Genomic DNA, 24,865 nt, shown 5'->3' on the forward strand with positions numbered 1-24,865 from the left:
GAAAGCATTCCAGAGACTCATGCTTTCTGTTGCTGAATCCCCATTATGGGGAGTTTGCATTAGTTCCCAAGTTTCCAGTTTTCACGTCAATGTGAAAGATGCAGAATAATTTATCTCTATCAAAGGAACATTCCCATTTTATCTCGCAAAAAATATATCGGAGACTCATGTTTTATATCGCTGAATCCCATTGTGGGGAGCTTGAATTTCCAGTTGGGAACTTGTATAAGAAATTATTGATTCGGCACAATTTCTGACATGAACTATATTAAACTTTCTGTTTTACGGGGAAAGGCAATTTGTTATTTTAAATTCTTGATTTGCCTCGGTCAAGGAGGATGGATCACTTGGAGAAGTCTTGTGAGAAATTTCATATACAGTCGCCATCTTTCTTGTTTTGTTTGGCTGCCCACGCAGTTTAGTGGTTGGCCGTCATTGGTTAATTTTGAATGTGTCAGATGATTTGCTTGGCTTGCTTTTTGTATCATGCTTTTACTTTCAGTCCACACAGGAACTCAGCAATGGATGGGTTCCAAACCCAGCGGCTCCTACACTGGAGGGAGCCACGACAATTCTTTCATGTTGTATCAACAAACAGTTGGTGAACAAGGGATCACATCTCTACAAGCAGAGACAACTTCATACTGCTGAAACTATCCAAATTAAGGATGACATTCAAGAACAGTTCTTCATGTTTATTTACCAAATATTGGATCTTACCTCAATTCATCTAGAGTCCCAAGTGACTCACATTATGCCTAATTATAGGCGCCAATATTCCGGCCGAGTCCACCATGAACAACATGGATCCTTTCGAGGAACAAAGAATTAACAATCTGACAATAGGAACTCATACTACTCGCTCCATGCGTATGGAAGCAAAACAGGCCACCGTTTTGCAAATGGACAATACCAGAACCAATAAACTTTCATTGCTGTTGCATTTGAATAAATTTTGGGTTTGAAAGGTATGGCTTTTGTATTTGTGTATTCTTTTGCCTCTGCAGGGAGTAAATTGGGATGTGAGAAATAATTTCTTACAGTCTCTACCAGCCCGACTGGCATGCAAAAAGCCCATCGCTTATGAAAGCACCGACAGAATCAATAAATCCACTCAAAGTAAGCGTCTTAGCATTGGGAATTTTGTGCCCTTTAGAGTCTATCACCTATGTGAATTTTCTTCACAAAATTTATTTAGTATTACGCATGAAATCTAGAAGAAAAACATTTTTAACATCAATGAATATGCTAGTATAATCAGCGAATTTCCAAAATGGTGGTATATGTGATGATCGTTTTCTTTTTTAATCTTTTTTTTTTGTTCTCACTCCGACGCATATGAAGCAAGACGTGTTAAAATGTCATCGTAATACTAAATTGATTTTAACTCCAAAACGTTCATCATTTTAACATAATCTTAAAAATAAATAAATATTATCGCCAATACACAATTTCCAAAAAATCTGTCCCTGACGCGAATCTCAACATTTACTACCTAAAGAAGGTCGAAGTTTACATCGACTGAAACGTTTTGACTTTAACAGCAAAGACAAAGATGAGAATGGTAGCCCCCCCTCCCCCCATTTACTTGTAGGTTTAGACACAAGTTGGCTTTTTTTAATTTTTTTTTTTTAATTTGTTTTTTTTTTTTTATTTAAATGTGGTAAACTTCCTTTAAAAGAATATTCAGGGTTAAATCCAAACCTAAACACTCCTTGGCTTCCAAATCAACAGGGGTTAGACCATTCCTGTAATGACCTCTTTCCTGTTGATTGCGGTGTATGCTAGTTATGTGCAGTTCTAGGAGGTTCACTTTCCCAGGCTTTGCCTTATTTCTTTGAGAAAGGATTAATTTATTGCTAATCGCATGAGGCGCCCTTACCGGGGAATGCTGACGGGTCTGCCCAAGCATTTTTTTTTTTTGCAGGTCAGAGTGCCCCTCTTCGCGGGCGCTGACTTCCCAATCCCACTTTCCGACCCTTGGTGTCACAGTTCTTGCGGTGGGAGAGAACTAAATACCTCCTAAACACAAAGTACTTGCTTGCGCTAAAACTTTAAGTATTACTTTTATACATAATAACAAGTCTGCATAACATAAAAATAGAATCGTAGAATGCAGCAGAATTTAACGTCGGTAGATAAGTCACGAAGCACCCAATATACTAATAATCACGATGCGGATTTTGGTATTTGCAAGCCAGGCAACGAAGGTAAAAATGGCACAAGCAAGTATTTAAATTGTTAGTATTTCGTTGTGTTGAATTTTAGCAACGAAAAAAAAAATTACTAAAGGAAAAAAGAGAGAAAAAGAAAGAAGGAAAGAAAAAGAGAGGAAAAAAGAAATATAAGTAAAAAGAAAGAACAAAAGAAAAAAGAAAGAAAAAGGAGAAAGAAAAAAGAAAGATAGAAAAGAACAAAAGAAAAAAAAATGAAAGGATAAGAAAAAAGAAAATAGGCAGAAGAAGAAAAATAAAAGAAGAAGAAAGAAGAAATAGTTTGTAGTACTACTACCGATCCATTCACAAAAATCGCAGGTGAGCAGAGTAGGAGGAGGGAGATGGCTTTTAGTGATTTAACTTCCGGTAACTCTCTTGTTAACGGAGGTAGAAAAAAAAAAAACGGGAATCACCATTATCGAGTGCTAGGCAAGAAAACCCGCACTGCGAAGGGTTTTCCTCTTCATTTTTGGATTCAGTTATTTTATTTATTATATTTTTTTTTTCAATTCCAACAACTTCAAGGAAACGATCGGACTTGAATAGCTAATGAATGTCTTTTCAGAGGTTCCATCCGTCCAGCTAACAGTTTGTGGCGGTACCAGAAAAAGTAGAGAAGTGTTTCCTATTCGAGTTTCAATTCCAATCAAATAATCAAGACTATATTATATTTTTTATTTAAAAAAAACACAGAAAAAATGGCTGATAAAATCGACATGTCTCTTGGTAAGTAGAAGGAAAAAAAAATCTCTGAAGGTAACCCTCCCCTAAAAAAAAAACCGGCATTAAAAGTTTCGAATATATTAATTGTATTTATTTTAGTAATTGTTATGAGTTTCAGACATTTCTGTTGACTAATTTCTTTTAATTGGGATCGCCACCAAAATGGAGAGCTTTTAAATATATATATATATATATATATATATATATATATATATATAACATAAAAACTTTGTGGTCGTAACTTTTCGAGATAAACTTTCCTTTTTTTTTTTTCTTTGTTATTTTTGTTAGGTTTTTATAATATAGTAAACTATTCTATTCTTAGCTTGGCCATTATTCTCTGACTCGCCCCCTTATCTAAAAATGTCTTCCAAAAAAGGAATTATCCTTTTCTGTGTCTATTCTTTTTTATTTCTTTTTTAAATTGAGTTGCCTTTTAAAGGAACTTGATATAAAAACTGGGCGCTTTTATCCATAGAAGTTACCATGGTATTTTGTATATAGTATTTTCAAGTTTCTTCTTTTTTTTTTATTAATAAATTGTTAGGTGAAAGGCAGATTAGTTACAAAACCCCTACCCTCCACATATAAAGAATGGCTTTCAAAATAATCACGTTATTATTTCACCACGGTAATATAAATGCATAGAGTACCAAAAAGCTATTTAAAGAAAATTAATAAACTAAATATACAGAATAGATAATGTTTTTAGGTACATATGCAAAATACGGACCGTACTGAAATAACGTTATCATTTAGCTCATTCTTAACATGTAGACGGTGTTTTGTAACGATTCTCAGCTGTACTTTCATCTAACAATTTAATGAACAAAAGATATAAAATTGAATTTTTCTTAAATGTTATCAAAAATAAAAATAAGATGGTCCGTATTCTGCATAAGTATCGGGGGTTTGTTTACTAGTTCTACCTATCTGGCGTTGCTCGGGGTCTTTACTTTCACTTTAGGGTATTTCTACAGAATTTGAATCCAGTTTTTTTTTTTTTTTCTTTTTTGAGGGGAGCATTTTCCAGTATAGCCAACAAAACGAAAAAGTGGTTAAAAAAAATACATAGATGTTGGCAGAATAAGTTTTCTACTTACCTAGATAACTTTTCTATTTAACTTTTTTTTTTTTTTTTTTTTTTTTTTTTTGCGGACCTGAACGAGCTTTCCCCCTTCAGATCTGGACGAGCTATTCTTTCCTGCCGTAAAATTAATCCCTTTTCACGTTTTCTTTTGTTTTTCTGCGAATTATCGTCGATAGCAGACTTAACTTTCATATTAGAACATTTTTTTAAAGTTTATTTAATGATTTTTAACATGGAGGATCACTTTTCAATTATAATGTTCTATTAAATTGATACCCCACTTATCGGTCAATCGGCACAACTCGCCTTATTAAGGTGTTTACGTGTCCGTTGTGGTGTAAAAATTTATAAGATAGAACGACATGAAATTGTAATAATTCAAATTGAAATAATTTGGTACTAGTGCACTTATTGATCCGTGTGCTGAAATAACAGCGTTATTATTTAAAAAGCCATTCTTAGAATGTGTACATACTTTAACCTTACAATTGAATAATAAAAAAAAAACTTTAATTAAACTTGGAAATACGATTTTTAAAAATAGCGCGGATCAGTAAGTGCACTGCACTAGCACCAATAATTTATTAAAGAAAAGTTTATAAGAACGACCGTCTGCCTGCTTCCCACCGGACTACAACTTGGATGTTTTCAAGTCCAACGTTAACAAGTTCCTGATGAACCGCCCCCTTAAGTAAACACTTCATCAAATCTCCACACTAACGTAATGTACTTGCAATAACCCTTATTCCTGAGTGGCTTCCGGGCCTTGATAAGTGGTGAGACAGACTGTGTAAAAAAAAAAAAAAAAAAAAAAATTGGGGTATCAATTTAGAACGTTATAATTGAAAAGTGATTCCCCATGTTAAGTTATTAATTAAATAAATAAAATAAAAAAAATATTTTCTCGCGCTAGTAAGTTAAGTCCGTTACCGACGATAATCTGCAGAAAAAAAACAAACAAACCTGTAAAGGAATTAATTTTACGGCAGGGGAGAAAAGTTCGTTCAGGTCCGCCCTTATTTTAAAGGGTTCATTTACTTTGGAATACAATAGTGTCGAGTGTGAAGCTAGAACAAGAAAAAATTGCTGATATTAGACTGTCATCTAGGGAGTCTTGATAATTACCCTAAAATCGAAAATTAGACAAAATACTGGTAGAAACCCACCCAATAAATGTCCCCAATCATGCGAAAATGTTATAAAAAAAAAAAAAAAAAAAAAAACTGGTGCTTCTTCAGCACTTATGTTACCGTGTTCTTTTTGAAAATAGTATTTTCAAGTTGTACTGTTACTAAATTGTTAGATGAAAGTACGGAATGGTTGCAAAACACCCTCCCCAAGTTAAGAATGGTTCTTTCAAAAAATTGTCTTAAACAAGATATAATAAAATGAATTTTTACTTATCAGTTGTAAAAAAAACGTTATTTTTCGATGCCGCTTTTTTTAAATTGATTGGTTTTGCAGATTCTTGTATGAAACTTCTTCATTTCAGGGACATTTCCACTGTTTTGTTTTTTTTTACTTGTGCCTTTTTACCTTTAAAAACCCTGAGTCAAAGAAGTTAGGTATTTTTTTAGATTAGGTCCACCTCCACAATTTTCTTTTAAATGACGACTTTTATAAGTTTTCTACTATGCTGAATACGGAAATCGCATTGAAATTTTGCAGAAATAAGTTATCGAGATATAAAAAGTTGTATTGTAAATCTTTGCCGGCCATAGTTTTTACGCGCATGAGCGCGCGCCATAAACAAATCTACGCGCGTAACAAAGATGGCCGCCAAAGAATACAATGCATAATACAACTTTTTATATCTCGATAACTAATTATTTCTGCAAAATTTCACGGCGATTTTCGTATTCAGCATGACCGAAAACCTTTAAAAGTCGTCATTTAAAAGAAAATTGTGGAGGTGGAGTGTGGACCTGGACCTAATCTGAAAATTTACCAGAAGTTATCCATATTTCTTTCTTGAAATGCAAAAAGGCTTGTTCCGAACTTATCAAAGTGTAGTATCTGTTCTTCAGATGCTGCACTTCCATTTCTTGTTCTCTATCGGTGGAGGATCAGTCCTTCACGACTGAGACAGTTTTTTATTTTTGTACCTTTTTTCCACGTTAAAAAACGACCCTGGTGTCTAACTCTGTCCCGTGAGGAGGCATACTAAATAGGTACAATATTTAGTAGTTTTTGTTGTTTTTTAAATAGATAGTAAAAAAAACGTGTTGCTGTTGCGGATGCATTATCGGCAACTCTGTAATTCTATTTTGTCACTCGGTGTTTATTTCAATGAGCGATGTTTCTGACAAACGGAGAACAAAAATCTACTCTGGATGAGCAGTATTTAAAAAAAAAAAAAATTTTTCCCTGCGTAGTCGCTTGAGATGTCCTTATTTTCTCTCCCTATCTCTATCCTTGTGGCCATGTCACTAGTAAGGGTGATGCTGGAGGTAAACGTTTTATCTGGCCTGACGTTATCCGCCTGATAGTCAGGGACTCGAACCTTGGATTAACCCCCAAGAAGGCTGTCTTATCGGCAGGTGCGAAGTACTGGGGCTTCTATATTGCCATTTGATGAATGGATTCTGGACTATGCAGTAGCTTCTGGTGGGTCTTCTCGATGCCATATTAGTAGGTAATTGTTGCGACTTTATATTATGGTTGCAAAAATAATTCTTCGTTTTTTTTTTTTTTTTTTTTTTTCCTCTGCTTTCCTCAAACAACTGCCGATTTTCTCCATATCTCTCAACACTCTAAAAATGAAAAATCAGAAGAAACAAAACAAGATTAAACCCCAAAATCTAACTCTCACCGTAGACCTCCCTATTACCAGGTCTCGTTTTCTAACATCAGAGGTCTACGTTCCAACCTACCAGCGGTTGAAATCCAATTACAGGAAACTAAACCAGACTTATTGGTCCTGTGCGAAACTGGCATTGAACCAACTCTTTCTCTAGATGAGTTTGCGATAATAGGATATTCAAATTTGACATCAAAATATAACCCCCCAAAATCGTCATGGGCATGGAATATGTGCCTACATTAGAGATGGCTTTCCATTTGGTAGGGACATCTCTAGAGATCCTCGCAGAATGGAAACCATACTGCATGTCATTGAGCAGGTTACTTTTGCAGAGGTGGTTTCCAGCAACTTACTCATGACTATGACAGCAGCATAGTCTTTTCATTGCTTTGACTCTCGAGTATATATCCGACACACTCAGTTGATCAACCACATCACTCTATATAAAAGCATATAAGATATTAACGGATACACACTGGAGTCAAAACAATGAAAAGAATATGTTGCTGTCATAGCCCTACCCATGACGCACAAGAGACCGATTAGTTTGTTCTGAGAGGGAGATGATCGATCACTGGAAATTATAAATACAGAGCAGCCATGAAGTTTTCCATATATGTGCTTCAGAGTAACACTTAGCGCATAACAGCGGAGTTACTATCGTTGAAAATATCTCAAACAAATTGACCATATTATGTCTACCCATATCCCTCGACTAACATTCACATCTGCGGAGACTTCAATGTTCACAACATTGAATGGCTAGTCCATTCAAACAAGACGGATGATCAGGGATGGTATTGTCATGATTTCTCAATTGTCTATGACCTAACGCAAATTATTCACAAACCCACCCGTATACCGGATTCCGACAGACAAGATGCAAGTCTCTTTGACCTTTTTCTTACATCTTACCCTGATATGTGCTCGTCTTTTCTTGCGTCTCCATTCGATCTTCCAATCACTCAGTTAAAATAAAAACAAAATGTAATCAGTCCTCTGATGTACCTCTTCATCATACCGTATAAAGATACTTTCTGGCTGACTGGGATGACTTCCAAACATTCATATCAGATGCACTTCATGTTTTAAAAGAATGTGTCCGCAATAGTATCAGACCTGACTAAACGGTTAACTGTGGGTATAGACCGCTTCATACCCTCCAAAAAATTCCAGCTAAAGCCCAACAGCCAGCTGTGGTTCACTCTGGAATGCGCCGCTATCATTGCGCACAGAAATCACTATTTCCATTGCTTCCAGCATAATCGATGTTGTGAAACTAAAGCCAGCTTTGGGACTGCCAGCAACTATTGTAAAAGAGTAATAAACAATGCAAAAGATTCATATGCTCAGTACGTCAAGTTTAAAGTAGCGGAGCAGCGGCTTGGCTCCCACCAGTTTTGGTGAATAACAGTCCTAAACAGAAACGTGTCTTCTATCCCTATCCTCATCAATTGACCTGAGGTCATCTCGTCAACATCTGATAAAACAAAACTCTTTACCAAGAACTTTGCAGCAAATTCTACTCTTTGCTATCAGTATCAAAATTGGAAAAATTGATGCCTATTTTCCGATGCCAAAACAATTCTTTTAATTGTCTTTTTTATTTGATTTTGTATAAAGCAAAATCTTCCATTGCTAGTAATAATGATAAAATAATAAATATTTATTGATTTTAAATTACCAGTAAAGCTAAAATCGATAGATCATCCTCCATAAGTGTATTTTGACGCTTAGGAAAATATTTGCATATTTAACGTGTTTTTTATGCAAATCGGGGAAAATAACATTCTTATAATTAAATAATTAGAGATTTATAAAGAATCGGAATTTAGGATGGAATCGGTAATTGTATTGGCATCAGGGGTGGGGGAAGTGTTGGAATCGTCCCATCACTACTTATTTTTATATAAAACTATATTTTAGTGTAGGTATCTGTACTTTAGATGGTTTTATTTCCTCATTTGTGTTCCTTTGTATCTTATTAAAAATGGATTGTACTTATATCCCAACTGTAATAGGTGAAAAAATATTTGAAAATGAAGAGGAGACTGGTATACCGTTGATATAAGTTTTAGCTAACAAAGAATACACATACACAGGGTTATAATAGCAGAATATCTTCTTCTGGCCAAGGGGAATAATCTATGACATTTTATTACCGCTAGGGATCTCTGGATTTTCCGGGGGTGGAAAGAAAGTCCCCCCCCCCCCCCAAGAAATCGTGAAATTGTGGCCACAAAGTGGGTGCTCATTTTACCTTAAATCATTATAGAAAGTGGTTCCCCACTTTTTAAAACTAACATTTCTTCATATCTTGGAAACTACTCGTTTGGCGTAATTTTAAATGTTATTTTCGTTTTCAGCGACCCCGAAAATCTATAAGAGTGGTAATTTTAAAGGAATTTTCGAGGGTGGAGTAATTCTTCATATTTACCAAAGTATCCATTAATTTTTCCTTATCTATGATGTCATCGATACATCTTTGGAATGCACTTACTTTATTAGTAATACCAAAAAGGAGACAAGTGAATTGGTAAAGTTATCACTTAGTTTGAAGGCTGGGTATTTCCAATTAGTGTGACTTAGCAGTATTTCGTGATAGGCGGATTTCAGGTCGAATGCTAAGATAATAAACCGCGCTTTGTTGGCAAGCATTTTATTGATGTTAGGCATAGGATAGGCATCCAATTCTGTAAATCTATTTATGTTATTACTGTAGTCAATGACCATTCTTTTCTCTGATTTTCATTAGAGATCATCAGAACTTGATCTCACCGAGGAGAGAGTTCTATTATTTATGCCTTCTCTCAACATCCTAGCAGTTTCCTCTGTTATGAATTTGTTCTCGGCAATAGAAGTTGTATGTGGGGAAAGGTGAGAAAAGAGAGAAGGGAGAGGAATGTTTGTAGATGAAAGAGTTATTGTTAATAGCTCCAAGAGTGAGTTAATTTCCAGGACTGTCGAATTTCAGTCACTTTTTTGTACTTTCTTAGATATGACAAAGAGATCCTTAATTTCTTTTACTGTCATGTCATTTCTTTCTTTCTTTTTCTTCTTAGTGCAATATTTACAATGATTTTGCCAATAATTTTGGCTATAATTTGTTTTTTATTTTTAAGTATAGTAACGACTCAGTTTTTTGTTGGTATTTTTACTGATAAATGTTCCCACGTTACCAGAATCTGCAATTGCATTTACAATATGTCCATTTATTTTACATTTAGTGAATGTAATATTTTGCTTCTGTTCCTAGCCAAGTGAGATTAGGCGGGGGTAAGTCAGGGTCGTATAATACAGCAGCAGTAACTGAGGAAAATTTAAATACCTTAGACCATTTTCTTTTTTTCTTTTTTTTTTACACTTTCTACACTCGACATTGTGTTTTGGGCATAGCAATCGTGGATACCGTGAGTTTCCACAGAAGCAAACTTCTAGGTTGATTGTCTTCCAAAGGGATTACAGCAGCAACTGTTATGGTTGTTTTAGTAGCTTTCCGAATGTTTTCTCACTTGTTCCAGTGATGTGGCCATTGCATAGGTTTTTTGTAGTGTGAGGAAGGGGTTCTCTAACGAGTGTTATCAAATTGAGGAGGAAGAGATGCCACCACTGATCAAAACTTCTAGAATGTATTGCATTTTGTTTCTTTCAGCGGTTACAGCTTGAAAAGTGCACGACTTTGCGAGTACTTCCAACAGTTGCATGAAAGTGTCAATAGATGGCGCCACTTGCTGTTTGTTTATAAGTAGTTGTTGTCTATTGTTGAAGCAAAATGCAGTAGGCAAAAAAATCAGGAACACAGATAGGAAATAGTTAGTATCGCCCACCTCTAGAAGAAAGGGATTTCTTGGCTGTAATAACCATAAGGAAAGAAGGAAACGCAAACAAGAAAAAAAACTTTTTTTTTTTTTTTTTTTTTTTTTTTTTTGCATATAAAATTTTTAGTTCTGGAACCCTCATTGCATATTGTACAAAAATATGAGGTTTTATGGTATTTCGTTTATCAATTATGAGGAGGAGATTGTCAATTTTTAGGGAATATGTGTTAAGTGTTGAGACATTGTTGAATAACGATGGCGGTGAAGATACTGAATGTGAAGTAATTGCTAAGAACAAAGATAGCGGCAAACTGATTGAATCCAAAATCCGACAATTTTTATAATAACTTTGGAAGCTTTTCATTGGATGGTTATTATAACTTGAGATTATAAAAACGATCATCGAAATCATTGGTGTCATACCCCTCATTAAGAGTCAAAAATATTTAACAATATTTTCATGCAAGTTTTGGGTTTTACTTTAGAGTGTTTTGTAAGGAGGGAGATATTTTTGGGATGTGTTGAATTCATAGAAATATTTCCAGTGAAAAAAAAGATTTGCAGGTTTTATATCCAAATGTGAGAAAAATGAGACCTTTTCATACAGTAAACAAAACAAAAAAAAATGATTGAGTCAGAGATAGCTTAGAACCTTTTATTAAAAATAAACATTGGTCTTATCAGATTTTTTCACTGTAACATTGATTAACTGCAGAATTACAGGCAGTAGCTGTGAAGCAGGGGAGATAAGTCAGTCTTTCATTTAAGCAAGTAAAAGTGAGCGATGTGTAAAACTAATTTATGATAAAATTGATACTTGTATTTAATATTCTACTCATTTTTTTTCTTAATTTTTGATGAAGATACTTATTTCAACACAACACGTAAGCACATCAAAGTGTTTTGTACGTGAAATGCTGATTTCAATTGTGTGTAAAGAAACACCTTGATTTTTTTTTTTTTTTTTTTTTACCCCCATATATAATTCAATCCCAGAACTGTTATATTTTAGCATGTATTTTGTCATTAAAGTATATTGAAAAAAAGCCTTAGGGAAACTGTTGCAATATTTTTTATATAATTAGAGGGTATGATTTAAAAAAAAAATTGTAAGGTTTTACTTATGGACACTAGCGATAGGACTGACCAATCAAATAGAGCCATGCTCTGCTAGCAGCCAATCAGAAACTAGATTTACTCTATAAAAATATTGAATCTTTTAGCATTCCTGCATATAATTTTTTGTGTCCACACAAAAGATCTTTTCTCTTTGCCTGCAAAAATTTTAAAGTCTGAGACTTATACAAAACCGGTACCCACCGAAATCTCTTCATCCTCATGAGTTGTACAGAATAACTACCCATCAGAAACTTTTCTATAATTAAACATGGCTTTCAATTCAAAACATTATGGACGCAGCAGAAACTTCACTTTGATGGATCGGAATCAAAATTCGAATTGTGGCAAGTGAAATTTTTGTGTTATTTACAAATTCAAAAGTTGCACAAAGTAATTAAGGCACAACCTGAAAATCTAAACAACCCTGAATTTATTAGAAAAAATGCAACTGCCTTTGTGGAATTAATACAGTGCTTAGATGACAAAAGTCTATCTTTGGTAATGCAAAAAGCTTTTGGACGATGGCTGCGAAGCATTAAACACATTAAGAGAACATTATTTATCGAAAATAAAACTCAAGATGATTTCTTTTTCTACTGAGCTGAGCTCTCTGAACTGCATGGAAGCCGAGACGATTACAGATTGTTATAAGGGCCAAAGCAATGGCAAATTCATTTAAAATGTCTGTAGTGATTACAACCGTGATAACTCAAAAAGAAAACCTATGACTTTTAGTCAATTCAAGGTAACACTAAGGAGCTATGAGAAAACTGAGAAAATGATCACAGCAAAAAAAAAAGAAAAATTTACGTATCCTGAAATTCAAATATACCTAAAAACAAAAAAAATTAAATTATACCTTTTACCCCAAATAAAAATCACAACTTAAAAAAAAAAAAAAAAAAATTCTGCTAAAAAAGACAAATTATTTGCTATAATTGTAGGCGGCCCAACCGCAAAAGTTTTCAATGTGGATACAAAATTTTCAAAGAGGATTCTTATCAAAAATGTTGAAAGCTCCGTTAGTTAAAAATTTTTTTTCATGTATGTTTGACACTTCAAGAAACAGTAATAACTTTCTTGCTGATTGTGAAACAATGTTGCATGTAATTACGAAGGAATCAGTTTATCAATTTTGATCCCAGCTTTAACCTTTGTAGAGCTAGCCGATGGCAGTTGAGTAAACGATATTGTTTAAGAGAGGTGATGCTAAAATCTCACTAAGGAATAATAAAGGTGAACTTTGTTTCTATATTCTGGAAACCGCTCTTTTAATTCTAAAATTTAAACAAAATATATTTTCTGTACAAGTTGCCACTAAAGGTGCAAGTATAAACTTTAGCCCCAGTAAGTTAAAACTGGTGTACCTAAATAGAACTGTATTCCATATTAAAGAAAATGGAAGACTATACTATTTAAAGTGTAGTCCCATCAAAAATCGCCTGCCATTCCTGCTTTTTTGTCACGGCAATATTCCAGATATCAAGAAGTTGCTGAATGTGACGGAATGAAAATAAAAACTTCTAAAACCTTAACAAACTGCGATGTTTGTACACAAAGTAAAATGGCAAAGTATCAAAACAAGACCAAGAAAAGACCTTGAAAATCATATCCTTTTTGTATTGACTTGAATGGTCCCGTGGAACCGATAGGCAGAGAAAACTTCAGGTATGCATTGAATTTTGTAGACTATTATTTTGGTTTAGTAATGGTCTATTTCTTACAGAACAAATCTGATACATTGCTAGCAACTAAAAAATAATTAGCTGATATGGCCCCCTACAGTGCAGTAAATTGTATCTGCTCTGACAATGCAATGGCATTCACTAACAGAGACTTTAAACTTTTATTTATTAAGCATTGAATTGAAAGAAGATGAGAAATAAACCCCTAATTCACCTCACCGAAACAGAACTGCTGAAAAATCATGGTAGATACTTTTTGAAATGACAAGATGTCTACTTATTGAATCAAAACTCCAATACATGGAGAGGAATCAATATTTCCTCATATGCATACATCAAGTAACGATAACAAAGTCGATAAGTGACGCAACATAAAAAAAAAATTCTTTTCTTCCTCTGCACCTAAAACAAAATGAAATTTCCATAAACAGTTTCTTCCCATGAACTTCTCACCTGTGGAACAATTTAATTTTCCTAAATAGATGTAATTAACTGAACTAGTCGTTTTTTCATGCCCCTCTGTCATTTAAAAGTATCCTCTTTTTATTTATACAATGGATTGCAGTTCTGGCTTTAGTCTTTTTTTATTTTTTATTCTTTAGTAATTGTTTACTTAAGAGCCATTGTTATCAGCTTTATCGATTTATCTGACAATAACAGATGGTTTAATGGTCCACCCCTCTAAATAAATGTGTTGTGGAAAATAAAGAATTTGAAAAAAAAAAAAAAAGATTTACACTGCTGGAGAGATAATACGTGTCAGCAGATGGCATTATTGAAAGTTTAGTTTGAAGTTGAATTTTAGTTCTTATGGTGAACACGTTTTTTTTTATTCACCATGCTGTATTGCACATGACCTCATGTGAAACTCTGTTTGAAATAACATTTTAAGCGTTTTAAAAATTACGTTGCCTGTTCAGGTTATATTAAACCTTTAGTTTCCAAAATAGCTGCAAATTTCTTTCATTTTTCTTGAGCAAATTACTCCAGACAAGGCATGAATGGTCACTTTGTATTTCTCCCCTCCCACCCCGTTCTACCTTTCTCTCTTTCTAATTCCCTCTTTCTTCTCTACCCAGCCTATTCCTCAGTAGCTGGACATGCACATGGATAACTGTACATTATATAATAGATTCCTCATGGAATTAGTAAGCATTTTCCTTCCAAATTACAACATAACACTGAATAGTCCTCCCCCCCCCTAAATCCGGCGAAACTTAGTCCAGTTTATCCTCAAAAAGTGAATGTTTTCTAAATTTAAATATTATTCATCCAGGGCAACCTTGATCAAGAATATACCAACATTGTGGGTCTTTGTTTTGTAGTTTTTTTTTTACATTTAGCTGAATATGAAAATACAGACATCTTTTCTGTCATAGGCTAGCCTGGTTGCCCAAGTGTTTGGAGGTGTGTGTTGAGCCAAAAAAAAAAAAAAAAGTAGTAGTAGGCAGGCAGGCTTGAACCCGTGACGTGAAGGTGGAAAAGAAAGTGAAAGAAAATCTGACGTCTTACTGCTACCCCATAACGCAACCGGAAGTTCGGAATGTTAAAATTAGGCGAAGTCAATTCAACCGATATGATGGCTTGCAAAAAATCGACCCCTCCTTATAGAAAACTGCCCAGTTGAGGATGAAAGATTTAATGTTTTTGACCAATTTTTCGATATTTGTCGTCCGAAGGATCGAGCTTGAAAATGATACCGATCTTGTGAAAATCCATTACCTCTGTCAAAAGTTTTAGGCAGGCGTACATATATTTAAAGAGACAGGTGAGATTTATATTATAGATGCTAATATTAAACTAGAACAATACCTGTTCCAGGATGGGTAAAATTAATTCACTGAACATAAGTTTGCATCACTTTTATCTTAGGAAGATTGGAATCAAATATGATGATACTAACCCTTATCTCTAAAATTCTATTCCAATTTTTACTAAAATCAATTATTTTAATTCTATAAAAATGTTTAAAATTTGAAGCTTTCAAGCTGTTTTAAAAGAAACTGCGATTCAAGAAATCATGTTTTAATTGGTGTCTAATGATTATATATCAAACTTAATTCACATTTGAAATATTTTAATTTTCTACAGATAACTAAATATTCAATTAAAAATACTTACCTGAGGATTCAGGGTAGGAGCAGCAATTTCTTTGTTTCTTCAAATTTTATGGACAACACCAGTGCACCAGTCCTGCTAGTATAACATCCATATAAGAGAATACATCTTCATACTTTATCTGTTTACAAATCAATTAAAAAAAAAAAACCCTTAATTTTTACACTTAGTTTTCTTTCTCTACTTAATTACATTCGCTCAATCATAGGGCTCATTCTTATTGTATGCAATATTTTTTTATCGTATCATTAGATTCTACTTATCTGATGGAAATCTTTTTTATTCAAATAACAGCTATGGTGTGGAATTTATATTCGATTGCCATGGATTTATCTGAAATGAGAGTGAGTGTATGTTCACATGTACTGCAAGTTTTTTAGAGAAACTTTTCTTAACTCGAGCTTTAATTGATATAAACTCTAGCTATAATTTATATTTAATTGAGAAACTTTTCTTAACGTGAGCTTTAATTGATTGAATCCCAAAATTTTTCTTGTTATTAAAAACAATTTGAGAGGTTAGTGAAGTAATCATTAGATAATATTTACTCTAGGAGGTGATCATTTTATATTAAACTTACATAGCAAACTTAACTCCTATTTAAAAATTGAACAATTTGGTGTAAAAAAAAAAAAAAATATGACCAGCAGAAAATTAGGTTCTTAATCTATATATAAATAAAACAATAGGTGTGTGTCTCTCTCTGTAAATATTTAACGGATAAACTCTTAAACTATTGGTCACATAACACTAAAATTAACAGGAAATAGTAATCATACACCAAAGATTGTATATAACAAGTAAAATCTTTATTTATTTATTTTGGATCCTCATCTTAATTGTTGTTTCCTGACGTTTTGGCCAACTATTCCTCTGGCCTTCGTCAGGTAGTAACTGCGACGGGATAGGAACTCTGAATCTTCTAACTGCATTCTCAGCAATTACTGCCATCCATAGTTGTTGTCGTCTCACCACGTTTTGACCAAGTAAGCCTCTGGCTGGCTTTGGGTAGGTTTGAAACCGCTATCTTCAGACAATTCTCACCTTGAACCGTAGAGATTCAACGTCACTATCTACTGTGTCATGGGCCCTGAAGTGTGGTCAAGGTTGAATTTTTGTTTACATGGATAAATAACATGTACAGATATATATCTATATATATATACAGAAAGAAGTAAAAAGAAGTTGAAATGAACAGTTTGCAATGCAAACTGTTCATTTCAACTTCTTTTTACTTCTTTAAAGTTGAAATGCAAACTGTTCATTTCAACTTCTTTTTACTTCTTTCTGCTCATGCCAAAATTTAATTCATTTCTTTAAGTTGTTTGATATTAAATCTTTCTTGGCTATCATCGATTGACAGCTATATCAGTAGGAGACATGGCTGGAGCGCTAAATGTTTTGGTTTCAATTCTAGCTGATGGCACTCAAGTCATTTTTTTTTTTTTTTTTAACTTTTGAAATCACTACAATATAATAGGTACAATATAATATTCAATAGAGAATTGACTATGAAATTTGCATGAAAACATATGAAAGCATTTTGTACAACCCAGCAAGAATAACCCCCTCCCCCCCATCTGCTAGTGAATAATTTGAAAATCTTATTCAAAATTTTTAAACTAATCATCCAAGAACTAGATTAATCTATATAATAATAAAACTCAAATGACCTTGTAACGAGTGTTGTAACCCAACATCCGGTTTACAACTTCCGGTTGCGCATGCGTACATAAACAACGCAACAATAAAATGTATTGTTTTATTGTGTACGTTTTCAGCATCCCAATTGTTTTTTTCTTCTTTTTTACGTTTAAATTATCCAAATAAACAATTGTTAATACTTTCTGCATTTTTTTAAAAAAAATTTTTTACGCCGTTCATTTTCATATTACGTTAAAGTTATTTTAACACAATTTTCTTATAAGTAAATCTACTTTAACCCGTTGACAACCATAAGAGCATTTTACAACGGCGATTTACCCACCACCTTCATTTTTTAAAAATTTATTCTCCCTTTTTTTTAATTCACCTTTCTTAAAAAACATTCATGCATTTTCTTCTACACTACGAACATAAATAACTCTGAAAATGTTGTTTTAATTTGCATTACAAATAATAATCAACACGACAATAAAACGTATTGTTTTACTGTGTACGTTTTCAGCGTCCCAATTGTTTTTTTTTGTTTTTAAATTAAAAGATGTATCAAAATTTGAATTTAACTTTAAGTATTATGATATCTGTTCAGTGCACATTTGCCTGTAAGTATGGCAAACCACTTATAATTCAATGGCTGTAAGTTTTTTTTTTTTTTTTTTTTTTTCAAAAATAAACAATTATAAACAGAACGACACATAGAAATCTATCTATATTCTTTTTTCATTTTAATGTACTTTCATAGAAATGTTTCTGTTATGTCACAAAAAAACTATTTTCTTTACATCACATGTGTCACACTACTACATTAATTCCATAGTTAATATAACATACTGACCCAACAGGTCATGGGTAGTCTAGTATGATCTGAATATTCTCACACATCAAGTCTGTGGATATATTCATACAAGAACTATGGATTTACAGATTTTACCAGTTTTCAACCAACTTCGTTGATTGGATTTTATGTGACTAGCGGGGGTATCTGGCGTTGCCTGGGTGTTTGGAGGTGTGTGTGGTTTTGAGTAAATCAAAATAAAACAATAATAAAAAAAATCGTTGCTCGGGTGTTTGTGTCGGAAGGGGGGTTAAAATAATAATAAAAAAAAAGTTTTGGTAGGTAAGTACAAAGGATCGAACTCGAAGCCTTTCGGCAAAGTTGGAAAATAAAGTATGAAAAAAAAAAAATGTGCAACGTTTACCACTGGGCCACCAAGACATAGTGATAGAAAGATGTTTGAATTTATTTAAGTATTAAGAAATGGCAGGTGCCCGTACTTGTTGAGTTAATGAGGTCAACTTTCAATGTGGGACAGTATTTTATTTACTGCGGGGCAGATTTCTTTTCCTTTTCCTCCCCCCCCCCCAAGATGTTTGGGGGGGGGGGGACCAGCTCCCCATAAAAAGAGGATTGTCCAAATTGAATAGCAATTGTCTCATATAAGGAGAAACTCTGCATTGGTCCAAGCCGATTGCTTTTGGACGTTCCCGGCGATCGCAATGAGAACAATGTCTGTAGCTTCGTTTCACTTTTATTATACGAAAAAGCCCAATCCACATGTGGCGATCGAAAAATTTGGAATGTTTATCTTTTCAACCTCGGGCAAATTAAAAAGACAGGCGACCCCCGTTGTTAACTCGTTGATATTATCATTTAGTCATGATATAAAAAGTTTTAAGGAATGAGCCGACCGATTGCTTCTTGGAAAAAAGCATTTCTGGGGCATACACAAAAAGCGAACATACATGCACACACATTTTTGCTTTTATATATATATAGACTACATCTTCCTTCATAAACGGCACTTTAAATATCTCTTTTTACACTTTGTCAAGCAATTACTTTTTCGAACATTAGTTTTCAATTTTTATGCTGATTGAAAATCGGTGAAATTCATCCTGTTGATATGCATATATCCACAAACTTGGTGGGAGAATACAGCGTTTAAGTTGGGAGGGATACAGTTTTACCCATTTTCTCCTCTGTAACAACATTGGTACTGTTGGTTTGAAATCAACAAGCAACCAACAAATAATCGTGCCTTGTCGACCCTCCTCTGCATTTTGCGTGACTAGGTTTTCTTCCTTTTATCTAAATTTGCCTGTCTGGTACCAGAATTAAGCTTTTCTTTTTTTTCTTTTCTTAATGCATCTTTATTCTTGTATAATTTTATATATTAACTAACATTATTCTTTGAAGTAATGTTTTAGTAGTATTATTCTACTTATTTATTTACTATTATTTTAAACTAAAAGTACCCGTCGTTAACTGGGTTCAAAAACAGCCTACAGAAAATGGACTCTGATTTATGAAAGTATGATAGGTTATGAAAAGCAAGGGTTGTAAAGAGATAGCTTCAAATTTGGAGGTATCAAAACCAAAGCAAAATATGATGAAAGTAAAAATAAAATAGATAAACCCCATAATTTATTATACCATGCCTGTTCACACTGAAACACTTATCACAATGTTCTGTGGATCTATATTAAAAAAAACCTTGTTAAACTATGTGATATATTTCCATTCTATGGAGGTCAGGTGCGAACGAACACCCCATAATTTTATTATACCATATTTCTTCAAACTGAAACATAATTATCAAAGTATACTTACACAGATAGATATGAAAAGTCTTTATTAAAGTTTGTGCCTATTTCCATTCTATGGAGGCCAGGCGCGAACGCAGACCCCACAATTTTATTATACCATCCCTATTTAAGTTAAAACATACTTATCAAAGTATTCTTATGTACATCTATATCAAAAACACTTGTGTTTTTTTGTTTTTTTTAAAAGTTTTTTTTTTTCCATACTTTGGGGGCCTGGCACGTACGCAGACCCCACAATTTTTATGAACCACCGTTCTGCCAGATCAAATATACCCATTCATGTGTCTCGATACATCTATCATTATATGTAATCAGTTTTTTAAAATAGTCAACCATATAGGAGCCTATTCGTGACCAGACACACACACACACGTTCAGCTTTATATTATAGATTTATACCTTAGTGAATTAGTAACTGGATTGTGTCTACATTTTGTTATTGGAAAGTGGTATTTTCCACTGGAGAGCCATAAATTTAACAGCTGTCCTGTTTTTTTTAAATCTTTCATACAGCTACATGGTGAACAGCTGATGATCCCCATTTTCTATTAAACGAGTTCAGGTTTCTTAGTTAAATTCCCTTTCGCAATTGTGAATTTTCTCGCAGTAGGCTTATGCAAGTGCTAAGTCTGCAATATGTTGAAGTTAATATCACTAGAAGATCAAACATCACTTTTTATTTTATATTTTCTTTTTATAAAATACACAAAGTTTTAGACGTGTGCGTGTGTGAGAGCGAGCGAGGAATTTGAATTGATAGCTAAACACTAAAACAAATGACTGAGAATGTTAGAACCTCAAAGACTTGTGGAAATTAATTAAAAAAAAATATAAATCTGTATAGAAAGGGGAGGAAGTGTAATTTATTTTTTATTGATGAATTACTACTGATCAAGTCCAAAAACCATTCGAGGGTGAGAGTTAATGAGGTAGATGGAGTGTTCATTTAATGAAGAATATTATGGGGGTGATTTCAAATCATTAATGGAATGAAGAACGTTGATTACTTGCAGGAATGGTCATATGTCTGCATATCATTTTTTTTTTTTAAATTTCATGAAAAAATTTTTGGTAGTAAATGGATGAATATTAATTTAAACTTTGTACCTCCTTTTTTTTTTCTTTTGTTTTTCTACCTATTTAGATGCCCCCCCCCCTTCCCCACTTCTCCAAAGAGATAGAATATGACAGGTTTGATTTGAGATGGGAGTGGCCAACTGGATACCAACTCAAGTTGAGATCAAGTTCCATAGGTTTATTTTTATGTATGTATACCATTTGTTGTCTGTGTAATATAACAGCCTGTGTTCAATGACGTCTTTCGTTTACTTTATAATTGGTTTTCAGAATTAAATACCACCTCCCTATTACATAAAAAGTTAAAAACTTTTACTTGATTTTAGGCAGTAATAAATCTCTCTCTCGCTCGCTCGCTCGCTCGCTCGCTCGCAAAGGCAATCTTGTGGTAAGGTGCTCAAGAAACAAAATGCGAGCATGCATTGTCAACTTAAATGAATTCAAGCAAGATGAACTAAAACAACTAAGACCAATTTTTAACAAATTTAATTTTTGTATGTGTTTATAATGTTCATGTATTTGCCAAATAAAGGTGATAGGCTGAAAATTCCTACTTGGCAACAGAGAAAAGAAAACTAATATTTAAGGGTTCTAAAAAAGTTTGAAAAGATATTGGACAGATTTAATAAACGAAGTGGTGGTTTAGTTGTAATTAAATTGTTTTTATTTGTTTCTTACAACAATATCTCTCAACAGAAATACACACATGTGTTTTAACTATATATATATATATATATATATATATTATATATATATATATATTATATATATATATATATATATATATTATATATATATATATTATATATATATATATTATATATATATATTATATATATATATATATATTATATATATATATATATATATATATATATATTATATATATATATACTAGCAGGCTGTACGGCATTGCTAGTCATAACATACTTAAATATGATATTTTGATTAATGTAGATTTCCTATGTATGATTATATCATATTGGACCCAATATATAGTAATGATTTAAAAAGTTAAAAAAAAAAAAAAAGAAAAAAAAGACTTGTGCGTCATCACTGAGAATCGAAACCAAAACCTTTAGCTTATGATTTACTTTTTCCTTTGAAGTTAATGCCTGAGCTATGAAAACGTTTGCTGTAAGGCTAAAAATTAAAACATGAACCAATAGTTCTTATGTTACGCATACATATTTATGTTGTGGTTCGACCTTCATCTAGCAAATTTAATTTTTTTTTTTTTTTTTTTTTTTTTTATAACCCTTTTGCACCGATTTTCTCCGGCTAAGCTTGAGTAAAACAAAGTCTTTAAAGCGTTTGTCGAACTGACGGACAATTGGCAATTGGTTTTATCTAGCATACACTCTCAACCTGCACATATGACTGCTCCTGTGTCTTCAGTTCTGCCGCAGAGTTCTGAAAGATTGCCCGCACTAACATTTTTTTTTTTTTTCAATCCCATGCGATCTAACCACAAAGTCTCCGCAATTGACCAGCCAATCGAGATCAACGTAATGAGCACGTCTGGTATAGATAATCCATTATATAAAAAGAAAAAAAGATCACTTGTCTGTGTGTTTTTATGTTCAACTAAAAGTCCAAAACCACTACACAAAGATCCATCAACCTGGTGTTGTCCCGGAGGTATATCTAAAATTTAGAAGAAAAATACTTATTCTGCAAAGATCAACTGGGCATTTTTGTTGGGGGAGGGGGTCTGGATTTTTATTTTTTATGTATGGGGGGGGGATTTTGAATATAATTATGTAATAATATAAAGAAAGTAAACTTTTTCAACAATTTTGTTAAAAGGATTTAGTTTAAGATTGGTTGAATGTTAATCAAACAGGAATGTGGGGTATGACTTGAACATCACTATTGACATGACTCAATAAGGCTTTCCCTACATTTTTGTTAGTGTTTTTTTTTTTCTTTTTTGTTAACTGAATTTTTAGTTGTCAGTGGCAGCTCATCAATATGCACTGTGGAACTGACACCCACAATTTTAATTGGTAATGTGTAACATTTCCTTTTTTTCCTTTCTTTTTTCCTTTTTTTCCTTTCTTTTTTCCTTTCTCTTTTCCTTTCTTTTTTCCTTTCTCTTTTCCTTTCTTTTTTCCTTTCTCTTTTCCTTTCTCTTTTCCTTTCTTTTTTCCTTTCTCTTTTCCTTTCTCTTTTCCTCTTTTCCTTTTTCCTTTTTTCCTTTCTTTCCTTTCTTTTCCCCCTCTTCTTTTTTCCCTTTTTTAATTAAATTCATAAATGACTAACAGCAACCTCATAACTTTCGATCCCATTATTTTGTCCTTGATTCTTCACATTCCATGAGCAGTGTTTGTGACAATGAGGGAAGAATTGCTATTTTCTGGGTTAGAATCTAGGTAACACTTTTGACTAGTTTTAACCTTGTTTTTGTTCTTGGCTCCTTATATCAAGTAGTTTTATGCCTTGTCTGGAGCAATTTCTATTTAAAAAACAAAAAAAACAAAATAATAAACATTTCGTTCATAACTTTGTTGCAAACACAAAACAAAATTTTTATAATTTATTCATAAATAAACCTAAACATCTTCATAATTTTGGTATGAATTTATGTATCGTTTAAATTTGATTTGAAAAGAAAAATTATAGTACTTGTACACTCTTGCCCCTGTGTTGAAATAATGTTACTTTGGAAGCCATTTTTAACATGGGGAGGGGAATGTGTTTTGTAACTATTCTGTGCTTCCACCTAGCAATTTAATAAAAAAAAAAAAGATATTGTGAAGCTTGAATTTAACCTGAAAAAAAACTATTTAAAAATAGCGTGGGGGCAAAAGTGCAGAAGCACCGAAATTACTTTGCATTTTCACTTGTAGTTTAGAAATAGGTCGCAACTTATTGAAAATTGTCGGTTTCTTTAAAGAGGAATAATATTTGAACACAAATATTGAATATTTGTCTATAAAATAAAATATTGTGAAACGGAACTGTTTGTTATACTAAAAAGCCAAACAATCAGCGAATTAAAACAAAAAAAAAACGTAATAGTTAAATACGAGTATTGTCACGTCTTTGAAAACATTATTTCGTAAGTTTAATTAGAATTTTTTAGAAAACCAAACGTTATACAATATCTTATTGCATGATTAATTTTTTTTTTTTTTTTTTTTTTTTTTTTTTTTTAAGACTTTTAGTGTTTGATATCTTGCACTAACCATGCAGACAGATATTGATTTCCGAATAACAACTGTCAATACACCAGATGCATCCTTTTTTCTCTCTATGACGAGTTAACCCCTTAGGGGTAATACCTCCAGCAAAATAAAGAAAAAAAAAACAAACTTTCCTTGAGAAAGGTGTTATATGCTAAAAGTCTCAGAAAAAAAAGAGTTTAATAACTTAAAATATTTTATAACATTATTTGGTTTTATAGAATTTTAAAATTAAAATATCCTTTTTCAAAATCCATGTGCGAATTAACCTCGCAACTGATATTGATATTGCGAATTTAAAATAAGGTGTTTATGTATTTGCTTCCTCACGAAAGCAAATTAGACACAAGGTCGTTTTTAATGTGAGGTTAAACCAGCTCCCCTAAAACAAGGGTAAAAAGGGGAATTCTGGCAGTATCCAAAAAGATAGTAATTGTCTCAGTGTGAAGGGTTTCCCCTACATTGACCAAGGACCAATTAACTTATGTGCAGCATCTGCAGAACAGATACTACACTTTGAGGTATTTATTTGCTCCCCCACTGAGCAAATTAGGCACAAGGCCGATTTTTAATGTGAGGAGTGAAGGGGAAATGGGGACCAACTCCCCGGAGAGTAGGGGAGCTGGATATTGACAATTGGTATGAAGGGTTGCCCCTACATTGACCAAGGTCTTGTATGTGGGGTCGCCCCCACATAGGGTCTTTGCTTGCAGTATGTATTTATTTGCTTCCCCACTGAGAAAATTACGCACAAGGCCG

General features: G+C 33.1%; 1 protein-coding gene across 1 annotated transcript in view; it reads left to right on the forward strand.

The window, feature by feature from the left end:
- The first annotated feature begins 2,568 nt into the window (after positions 1-2,568).
- Positions 2,569-24,865, forward strand: part of LOC145291459 (uncharacterized) — a 55,154-nt gene continuing 32,857 nt past the window's right edge. Inside the window, exon 1 of the mRNA XM_080137316.1 lies at positions 2,569-2,942. Coding sequence (XP_079993442.1) covers positions 2,915-2,942 — 28 coding nt within the window. The 5' untranslated portion in view covers positions 2,569-2,914. The remainder of the gene's footprint in view (positions 2,943-24,865) is intronic.

The sequence above is a fragment of the Euprymna scolopes genome, chromosome 12 (assembly GCF_053919585.1).
Source record: "Euprymna scolopes isolate OS-2025 chromosome 12, ASM5391958v1, whole genome shotgun sequence".
NCBI lineage: Eukaryota > Metazoa > Mollusca > Cephalopoda > Sepiida > Sepiolidae > Euprymna > Euprymna scolopes.